This window comes from Phaethon lepturus, unplaced genomic scaffold, assembly GCF_000687285.1.
Source record: "Phaethon lepturus isolate BGI_N335 unplaced genomic scaffold, ASM68728v1 scaffold19567, whole genome shotgun sequence".
In the NCBI taxonomy this organism is placed as follows: domain Eukaryota; kingdom Metazoa; phylum Chordata; class Aves; order Phaethontiformes; family Phaethontidae; genus Phaethon; species Phaethon lepturus.
Genome location: NW_010550007.1, coordinates 1 through 10,045, shown reverse-complemented (window position 1 = coordinate 10,045; position 10,045 = coordinate 1). Strand labels below are relative to the sequence as shown.

Below are 10,045 nucleotides of genomic sequence, written 5' to 3'. Positions count from 1 at the left end.
AGCTCGGGCCCGGCAGCGGAGGCTTTGCCAGGTGACGCCGTGCTCTTTGGGAGCTGAAGAGCACGGAGTGAGCTCCTGAAACAGCTCTCGGAGACATAGCGGCGCTCACAGGGCCTTGCTGAGGGCGAAACGGGACCATCATCAAGACACTGGCATTCGCTCCTTGTCTTTTCCTACTTGGCAGGCGAGGAAACAAGTCTGAACGCCTGCAAAGCCTCCAGCACTACGCTTACAAGAAGCTCTGAAACATGTGGACCTGCTCTCCAGCTCAGTTTGGTTGTTAGACAAAGCAGTAAATCCGTGTGGGGTTTTGTGCTTTCTTTTCTAGATGCCTGTGACCGTCGGCCCATACGGGCAATCACAGCCTAGCTGCTTTGACAGAGTAAAGATGGGCTTCATGATGGGCTTTGCAGTGGGCATGGCAGCAGGAGCGCTGTTTGGCACATTTTCCTGTCTCAGGTATGCCAAGGAAATGGCTTCTATGGACAGGTCATGACACAGTGATAGCCAGAGAGAAATGCTCCCACTCGGGGAGTGGGAAGGGAGGTGCGGGGCTGTTCCTGTGTTGCCACATAGGTGAAACTTTGCCAGTGGCTCCGAATTAGCCACAGTTCAAGAGCCTGCTGTCAGCCCTGGTCTCAAATGGGAAAGTCTGGCAATGGTGGGGCATCACCTCTGGGTCAGCTGTGCACAAGGAGGTTGCGGTTTTGCAGACCTTTTCCTGCCACTAGTAAGGGAGGTTGTGCCCAGAAGCTGAGGTGGAAGATCAGCTCCAGGAGGAGCTGGATGAAGTGTCTGCGCAGATACATGTGCAGCCCTCTCCTTGCTCTAAAGCTTCCCGAGGTACGCTGCAAGCTCTTGGGTGTCTGCATCATGGTTGCTTTGGGTGTCCCATACCCTTGCATGGAGGCAATTACTGTACTGACCCTGAGTCTTAATTGCAAGAGTGTAGGCAGAGCTGTAGCTGGCACTGGCACAATCCCATTGTGAATTGAAGAGGGACAATATTCCACCTTCCCCTGGCGCTCCCCACCATGCTGGCACAGAAACAAACTTTGCTCGCTGCTCCAAGTTAGCTCTTGCGCGGTTCCGTGACTGGTTTTGGCACACATCATCCATGAAAAGGAATTACTGAAACAAGCTCTATCATATTTTGCAGAACTCTCTCTGCTTGAGGTTTTTTAATCTGTGGTTAAACATGGGTGATGATTTAGTAGTGAGCCTAAAAGGAGGAAAAGCCAGTAAGTCTAATCTGATGAGGTGTTTAAAAAGTTTTCTGATTTCTCTCCAATCCTGGAGAGCATGTGTAAGTGGTACAACGCTAGCAGAAAATACAGACTTAGGGTATTTAGAAGAAGCAGTGACAGTGGTTCTGTCATACCTGAATGACACAGCTATGTTACTTCTGCTGTACCATTTTTGAGAGAAAATCTCCATATTTTAAAAATCAAGTGCATGAAATTCCTTAGACCCTACAGTCACTGCAGTGCTTAAAAGCCAAATATTCCAAGAGCTTCCTGAGAAGGAGCAATTCTTTTTGTTTCTGTCTGACCTCAGGTAGATGGGAACTGGAGAACAGAAATGCCTCTGGACACTTCTAGGCCTTTCAAGTTTTTCTCGTATTAAAAATATGGTGCCAGTGGTAAATAGGAAGTTAGTTTACAACACGGTTTTAAGTTGGTGGTATTAAAAATACTGCCACTGCAGCCAGACAGGATTATAATACAACAGCTCAGACCTTTTTTATTGTCTGGCAAGTCAAATCTTGGACAGCACAAGTTTTTTTTAGCTCAAATTAAGGGTATTTGGGGTACTAGCAGGTTATGCTGTTCCTGCTAGTGGTGTGGCAGGAGGGTACAGTATCAGCTGGTAGCGCTGCAGGAAAAACATGGGCCATTGGTGAGGGTTACTCAAATGCTCCAAAGAGAACAGGTCTAGTAGCTCAGGCATGGGGCACCGCAGCCCATTTCCTTGCAGAGGCAGGCAGTATCATTTTAAATTTAGACTGAAGAGGTGGTGTTTGATTTGGGCATGCTCTGACCACCATTAGCTGGTTGTATCGAATGTTTTCTGCTGCATGTCTGTTACCTGTAAGGTTTTGGCTTTTATATAATTCCTGTGTTTTTCTTTATCTCAGGATTGGCATGAGAGGACGAGAGCTGATGGGTGGAGTTGGCAAAACAATGATGCAAAGTGGTGGGACGTTTGGGACATTCATGGCTATTGGTATGGGAATCCGCTGCTAACCTGGAGCTTGGGTTTTATCCAGGGGTGCCCCCCTCCGTTTCTTCTCTGTACCATAATAAAATCTTTAGATACCTGGAAGTGAGAGCTCTTCGTGAAATGGTGCAGCACTGTCCTTGTTCTTCTGATTGTAAACATGCTTTTTACCAAATTTCTACTTTTCTCCCATCTCTTACTCCTGTGACAATGAGAATTAATAATGCTTTGTGCTACATTAAAGTTCCTATTTCACAGGCGTAAGTACAGTGCACACATTTCTCCCTTTGGTACCTGGGCAGCTCACATTCCCACTGTGTTGATGGGGAGCTGCTCCCGTTGCATTTGTGCATTTCCAAGTCTAGGAAAGTTACTCTGTGGCTAATTCAGATCAACTATCAAATTTCTCTCTTCTTGCAAAAATTGGGTGGGTTGAAGCTGGCCCCATTTCAGAGTTCCAGGTAATATGGGGCAAATGCCCTCGCAGAGAGCGAGGGACCCCAGGACTTGAGAAAGTCCTTCTGTAACTGAGGGCAAACTACAGCAGCTTGGGCACCTTCTGCCAGCCAGCCTGCTGGAAGCAGTCAGGGAAGAGCACAGAACAGTTACAGCTATGCTACTAGAGCTTGAAATCATTAAATGGCTGGAGAATGGAAAACTGCTTGTGTCACATGACAGCTGAGGTATTTTGTGATGAGTCACAAGGATGATTTTGACACCAGACATGGGAGATGCAACCTCTTTGTCAGGTCTTGTGCAATGCTTTTCTTAAAGCTTTCCCCTCAGGAGTAGCTGTGCTGCAGGTTTACTGTGTTACCAGCACCAAACAGCACAGCCCAACTACACTGCCTCTTTCACGGTTCTGGAGGGTGCAGCCTTACACACTTGGTGAGGTGAGGGGCACTCTGCTATAGAGCCCTTCCAACGAAGGGAAGGGCTGAAGCAGTGGTTGCAGCCCCCTCCAGCAACAGGAACTTCCAGTGACTTTTTTCATTCTCTTGGCAAGGAAAGGGGCTGCACCTGTAGGAGCTGAGCTACCAGAAATGGATTTTTTTCTACAATCTGCCTTAACAGGCCTACAAGTTGCTCAAGGCTTTCCAGGGAAAACAGGGTATGAGTCCCTGCCCTTCACCAGCCTCTGTAGCACTGCCCACAGCTGAGCTACGGAATGTTTACTTTAGTGTTGCAATCTCCACAGATTTGCAACAGGGTATGAGTCCCTGCCCTTCACCAGCCTCTGTAGCACTGCCCACAGCTGAGCTACGGAATGTTTAGTGTTGCAATCTCCGCAGATTTGCCTTTTGAAACAAGGCTTAGCTCTGCTCCTCCTTTATTTCTGTTTAAGGATAGGACTGGTTAGCAGCAGCAGAACCTAAACCAGCACCTACACACCCTTTATGTCATGTAAGTGTTCTTTCCCCAGTTTTTATGGGAGAAATGCAAATCTGCCACAAAAGCCTGCTCTGCTGTCATGCAGCTTAGTAACCTCAGAGAGAAACTGTACCAATGGCAACCATGTCAAGCAACACAGCTTCTCTGGAACAGCTCAGGTTTTACTCCAACTGGCATCACTAGATGAAGAGTGGCAACTAAAACCATAAATAACGTCAAAACCAGAGCACAGCTTTGCCTGGCTTTCTTCAGCTGCTCCTAAGACACTCCTCCTGTAGTATGTTCCTGGCCCCTCTCTACGTTTACTTTTGTACTGCCTCCAATTACCTGGTCCCATTTCCTCCCATGGCTCTCTCCTGGACTGCTCGAGACATTCTCTTGCTATGCTGCAGCCTCAGCCTCAGCTACAGCCACCCTGAACAGAAGCACCCAGGAAGGCTGGAGACCAGGTCACCACCATGTTCTCTCTTGGAGGAGGGGCAGCATCCCTGCCTGACCAATTTCCATCCACCTGGGTGGAACATACTCCCTACACCTTTGTCAAACACAGCTTTTATTAGCCAGTGATTAAAAAAAAAAAAATCACACAGTGGTGGGAAAGGGGTACTAAGAGCAATCTGCTGGGGCAGGCTGCCCTACAGAAACCAGACTAGAAGCCAACATGAGTCACTCCTACACAACCATTTGAGAGAGACAGAGGCAGAGGTGGGCAGTGGGGGCAGTATCCCTAGAATGAAGCTGCAGCAGGCCTGAGAAAGGGCAAGAGCTGCCCACTGGCCCTTAACCACAGCTGCAGTACACAGAGCTCCTGCATTTCCTCCCCGAGGAGTGGTATTCCAAACATCTACCATTTCAAAGCATCTATCACTCACCTCCTGTCTTCAGCACACACTGCTGCGTTCTTAAGAGAACAGAGAAATAAAGCTTCGTGAAGGCCTTTTTAAGAGAATTTTATTTGAGTGGTTCTTACAAAGATTGTTGCAATATGAAAGTCTTTGTTTGATAGAAATATCAAGCTGTCTTGTCAAACACACTGAAGTAACCCAAAAATATATTTCAGAGCTCACAGAGCTTAAAAAGAGCAAAGATTATATGCAACCAGAACAAAACATGTTTCTGTATTTCCTACCAATTTTCAGACTCGGCTGAAATCCTTCAACTGTGCCGCACTGCCTACATAGAAACTTATCTGGAAATGCAGAGATCGTTTTGTTTGGAAACTTAGACACACCTCACACAGTATTTACAAAGAAACTTTTACAGATACATTAATCAAAAGTTACCATCAAGAAATAAAACCCTTCAATCCTTCTATTCTTACCAATTATTCAGCACAAAGCAAGCTGAGTGGCTGTCTAGAGTCAGCTTTCAGTAGCCTTTTGAATTTTCCATTTATACAAAACACTAAATATGTCCCTTCATAAAGTCTACCTCCGATATTAACCTTTAGCAGATCATCTACATTTAGTGAAATGTAAAATGTAATTGCTGCATTAAAAGAAAGGCTTGTGACACATTAAAAATGTCATTATGTCCCATCTGCCTTTTACAGAGAACTTTTTTTTCTATGAGCTACTTCTCAGTTCCTACAGATCACCTTAGTAAATGTACAAGAATTACAAGGCAGAACAAGAAGTCAACAGCTTTGTATACAGTGGAAATGCTAGTTAGGGAGAATGAACACACTGCATTTCTGCTTACTTCATTTTATTTTTAAAGGTAGCAGGAAGTGTACACAAAATGACATTAAATCCTTTCCTTTAGTTTTATCTAAATAAAAGATAACTCAATCTTCCTCCAAAAAATAACTATGTACAAAACTGACTAAATCCATTTTCATCGTCGAACAGGAACCAGTAGTTGGGTTGCAGTCATAGAATCTGGGAAAAGGCTATGATACGTTGGAAGAGGTACATATGCTGCTGTAATCATTTTACCTAATCAGAAGATTAAAAAAAAAACAACAGTATTTGGTTATTTCTGTAATTAATGAATAAATGTAGGTCTCTACATGAAATCCACTCACCTGCAAACCACCTCCCATGCAACGCATTTACAGCTGCAATGGCAGCAGCAATTGAAGGACATTTGACATACACGTTGCCCTGTAATACAGAAGCATTACAGTCCATTAGAAGCTCAAGAAACGTCCCACATCATCTATTCTCAGGACAATTCCTTGGCGTGGCTGTGACTGAGGCAAATCTGCCTCACTATGTTCCTGCTGCTATTAACCAATAATGCAGAATGGGCATGAGAAGACAGCGTAGCACACCGTTCTTTACTAACATGCAGTACCACACTGTAGCAGTTACCTTAGCATGAAACTTTTCTAAATAGAATTTTGCAAAACAGACCTAACGTGAGCTTGATCTAAAATCAGCAAGTAATGGATTCCTTTCTTGCTCATGATAACCCTTCAGAGAGAGTATCTAATGGCTCCTGATTACAATTATCGTGTGAAACAAAAAAGCACAAGGAGTTTGGCTACCTCTACTCCAGGCTAGCCATCAAGTTCTGTAAATCACCAACTTCAACCACAATTGCGTAACTATCTGAGTTCACAGTCTGGTTTTCAAAGGGATGAAGCACTCCCCATTCCCTATGGCAGGAAGGATGTCCCGCATTTCAAGGAAGACTGGTGCTGTAAAAATTCTCCTACACGAACTTCAGCATCTGCCTGTCTTTACTTGAACAAGGACCAAGATAAAGGTGAGAAACCCATCACAGCAGGGCAAGAAGAGCCTATGATATCTAACATGAATGACAGACTGATCTTCTAACTTTGCCAGAGATACCTGACATTTCTATCTGCAAATTAAGCACTTTAACCAGCCTAATCCAGAGTACTGCAATATTCACATTCAACAAGTGCAAGTCATACAGACACCCACAGTAATATGTATGCATTTTTCTAGCTGCCTGCTTAAAAATATACTACCAGCAATTCTTGAACCAGATCAGGTTCTAGCCAAAACAGATTTTGCAGGGAAAGAATGTATTAAGAAACCGAATCCAGCCTTGCCTTTAGCAGCCTTTGCCAGCCTGTACTAACTCTTCCCACTGTGATCTAACTCATTCCTTCTCAAGGGGGAAACTTGAGATAAGGGGCTGATGTTTATAGCACTACGCAATTAACACCCACACTTCTGTTCTCAGCCTCCTCCTGCACAGGCATCCAAACTGCTTAAGCCTTTAAATGAGAGGCAGCAACATAAAGCTTTAGTTTTCCTTAACACACCACAATGTGGACTGGTGCCATACATGAGACCATGTGCAGCTGGGACTGCAATCTTTTCACCCACAACAAATCACATCTTCACACCTGATTACTGACAGCCCTTAGCCTGGGAAGTTTGGCTGCCTGTGAAAGAGCCCTAAAAAGATGGGAGATGAAAACACTTCGAAGATAACATGACCAGAGTCTAAGCCTGGAAAACAGAACAGCACAGTGGACACTTGTGTTCAAATACGGCATTTTTAAGTATCAGTGAGTATTTTATATCCAGGTCATCGCTGTGCTACTGTGACAAAATGGATTTCATGTAACAAACACTTAACTCATGACAAGGAGCTGCAGGTTTTTTTTCTTTTAAATCCACTTGCTAATGTGAACCAGATTTGCAGCTCAATGTGCTCAGAACCGATGTGAGGTATGTTGAGGGCTATTGCATTTTTTTGGAGTGTTCTTGGTGTGGTTCTCCACCCATCTGTCAAAGGACACTTTGTTTTCTCTACGATAATAATAGACTAATATACTGTGGGAAAGGCTTCTACCTCCCATCACCCCAGTAGTCCAACATAGCAGTGATCTTGAAGATTAAAAATGCTAGGAAAGATTGTTGTTTTACATGCTACACTGCAACTCATCTCTAATCTCAGTAAATCACATGAAAGGGTTTCAGGTGACAGAAGTCTGCTGTAGAAGCAGCACAGTGATAACAAATGTTTGCGAGTGCCAAGTGCATTACCAGGGCAGAACAATCCCTGGCAGGGACAGTAGTGTAGATTTCAGCCTCGCCCAATGAAACAGAATCACAGAACCATTAAGGTTGGAAGAGACCTTTAAGATCATTGAGTCCAACCATCAACCCAACACCACCAAGCCCACTAAACCATGTCCTGAAGTGCCATGTCTACACTTTTTTTGAACACTTCCAGTGATGGTGACTCCACCACCTCCCTGGGCAACCTCTTCCAATATTTGACCACTCTGTACAGAATTTTTTCCTAATATCCAGTCTACACCTCCCCTGGCACAACTTGAGGCCATTTCCTCTCGTCCTATTGCAGGTTACTTGGGAGAAGAGACCGACACACACTTCACTAAAACCTCCTTTCAGGTAGTTGTAGAGAGCAATAAGGTCTCCCCTCAGCCTCCTCTTCTCCAGACTGAACAACCCCAGTTCACTCAGGGGACACTTCCAGAGTCAGATTAGTTGCTAAACATCAGACCATGAAAGTGTTTGAAAACTGTACTTGTTTGGGCTATGAATTCTATATAAACGGGGTTCCAGAAGGCCAAATCTCTTTACAGATGTTCCACAGTTTATATTTTAAGAGCTGAAATACAGGGGAAGAGATAACCAGTCTGGGCATTGTGTAAACAAAAAGTGAAGACAAGAGAAAAACTGGCCTTTTTAAGATGCAGGCTCAGAGTCCCTCAAACAGGGATTAACCTGGAATTAAGTCTCCATCAGTAGCCCTTTTTCTTTTCCTCCCTGTTGTAGCTCTAGGCACTCCTACTTGCCCACTGCAAGACTTTAACATTATTAGTGAAAACAACTGTTTCCAACCATGGGATTAGGAGCACATTTAACCGCACATCTCAAGTCTGCTGGAGCAGCGTGTCCTTTGTGCTAAAGCCTGTATTCTCTAGGAACAAGAGGAAACAGGAAGTCCCTGGCTTTTGGGAAATGCACAGATTAAGGGAAAAGCCAAATGCCAGAATTAGAGAGGTCATTACTCTTCATCCTGTATTTCCACAGTTAACTTCAACTGCGTAAGTACGTAAGAGCAGACTGCAAGACTAGAAAACTGCTCTCATACCTGCATTTAAATTACACACAGTGACTCAAAACAGCAGGGAACCATCTACATTCTAGAAAAACTGCAAAGTACCTTCAAGAAATTTAGATTCAGTTTAGTAAAAAACAACCCCAAACCCAGTATTTGTAATGCTCCCTCTATATACTACAAAGCAACAAAACAAAAATCTTCTCAGCATCTCCTTGGAACCAGGCATACCTGAGCTGAGTTTTTGTCTACATAGATGTGGATAACTCCTCCATGTTTGTTACATTCCTCAATCACATCATCTTTAATTTCCGTATCCCAGCCAGCTTCTTCTTCACTATAGGGGTTAGAGGAAGAACAGGATAGAGGTGCAATTGTTATCAATAGGACAAAACGAAACCCATAAAAAACCCACACCTCTGCAACATTCTGATTCCTTTCTCAGATGTTAAAGCCATCAACAAATGCCAGACAGAAACAGAGAATGGTAATATCAGTATCAATAATTTATCAATGATAAATCACTTACGTTTGAGGATTGAACATGTTGGAAAGTTGGAAGCACTGTGTTGCAAGTGGTTGTACAGAAGCCGCTGCAGCCAGAACTGTTGTAATGGAAAACAGTAACAAATCTAAGAAACCGCTATGGATGGCTCCAATTTAAATCAGTATCTTCTATCTATTCTTTAAAATCTCAACATTCAGCAATAACAACAGTTCTAATGGAACAGAAAATTGAGGGCAGGAAAAGTAAAACTCATAACTAGACACTATCTATGATAGAGAAATTTCAAATTGATCCATACAGAAAATAGCACAGATGAACTACAGTTAAAACTGAAAAGTGAAAAGATAACCCTGTGGATTGATTTTGGCGTATTTTCCATTTAAACATTTAAATGCAGATACATGCATAGAATGATTAAGGTTGGAAAAGACCTTGAAGATCATTGAGTCCAACCATCAACCCAACACCACCAAGCCCACTAATCCATGTCCTGAAGTCCCACGTCTACACGTTTTTTGAACCCTTCCAGTGACGGTGACTCCACCACCGCCCTGGGCAGCCTCTTCCAATGCTTGACCACTCTCTCAGTAAAGAAATGTTTCCTAATATCTAGTCTAAACCTCCCCTGGCGCAACTTGAGGCCATTTCCTCTCGTCTATCGCTAGTTACTTGGGAGGAAAGACTGACACCCACCTCACTACAGAATCTCAGAATGGTATGGGTTGAGAAGGGACCTCTGAAGATCATCTGGTTCAACCCCTCTGCCAAGGCAGGAACCCCCCCTTACAGGTAGTTGTAGAGAGCGATGAGGTCTCCCCTCGGCCTCCTCTTCGCCAGACTGAACAACCCCAGTTCCCTCAGCCAACGCCTCATCAGACTTTGCAACAGCAATAATAGATTTTTCTCTGT

General features: G+C 44.0%; 2 protein-coding genes across 2 annotated transcripts; one reads left to right on the top strand and one right to left on the bottom strand.

Annotated features, from left to right (window-relative positions):
• Nucleotides 1–324: 324 nt before the first annotated feature.
• ROMO1 (reactive oxygen species modulator 1) lies at nucleotides 325–2,325 on the top strand. Its single transcript, XM_010290435.1, has 2 exons — nucleotides 325–459; nucleotides 2,138–2,325. The coding sequence occupies exons 1-2, from the start codon at nucleotides 329–331 to the stop codon at nucleotides 2,244–2,246; spliced, it is 240 nt and encodes a 79-aa protein (XP_010288737.1). The 5' UTR covers nucleotides 325–328; the 3' UTR covers nucleotides 2,247–2,325.
• Nucleotides 2,326–4,541: 2,216 nt separating this feature from the next.
• LOC104623363 (RNA-binding protein 39-like) lies at nucleotides 4,542–9,229 on the bottom strand. The gene is made up of 4 exons (XM_010290434.1): nucleotides 9,158–9,229; nucleotides 8,860–8,965; nucleotides 5,639–5,717; nucleotides 4,542–5,549 (listed from the first exon to the last, which is right to left on the bottom strand). The coding sequence occupies exons 1-4, from the start codon at nucleotides 9,172–9,174 to the stop codon at nucleotides 5,449–5,451; spliced, it is 303 nt and encodes a 100-aa protein (XP_010288736.1). The 5' UTR covers nucleotides 9,175–9,229; the 3' UTR covers nucleotides 4,542–5,448.
• Nucleotides 9,230–10,045: the final 816 nt, after the last annotated feature.

What these genes read in the sequence shown, in the direction of transcription:
- ROMO1 (XM_010290435.1), top strand. Translation starts at nt 329, where the DNA reads ATGCCTGTGACCGTCGGCCCATACGGGCAATCACAGCCTAGCTGCTTT. An exon ending in GGCACATTTTCCTGTCTCAG is followed by an intron (nt 460 to 2,137) that starts GTATGCCAAGGA and finishes TCTTTATCTCAG; the next exon opens with GATTGGCATGAGAGGACGAG.
- LOC104623363 (XM_010290434.1), bottom strand. An exon ending in TAGACAAAAACTCAGCTCAG is followed by an intron (nt 5,718 to 8,859) that starts GTATGCCTGGTT and finishes TCTGTATTACAG; the next exon opens with GGCAACGTGTATGTCAAATG. An exon ending in GCATGGGAGGTGGTTTGCAG is followed by an intron (nt 5,550 to 5,638) that starts GTGAGTGGATTT and finishes TCTTCTGATTAG; the next exon opens with GTAAAATGATTACAGCAGCA.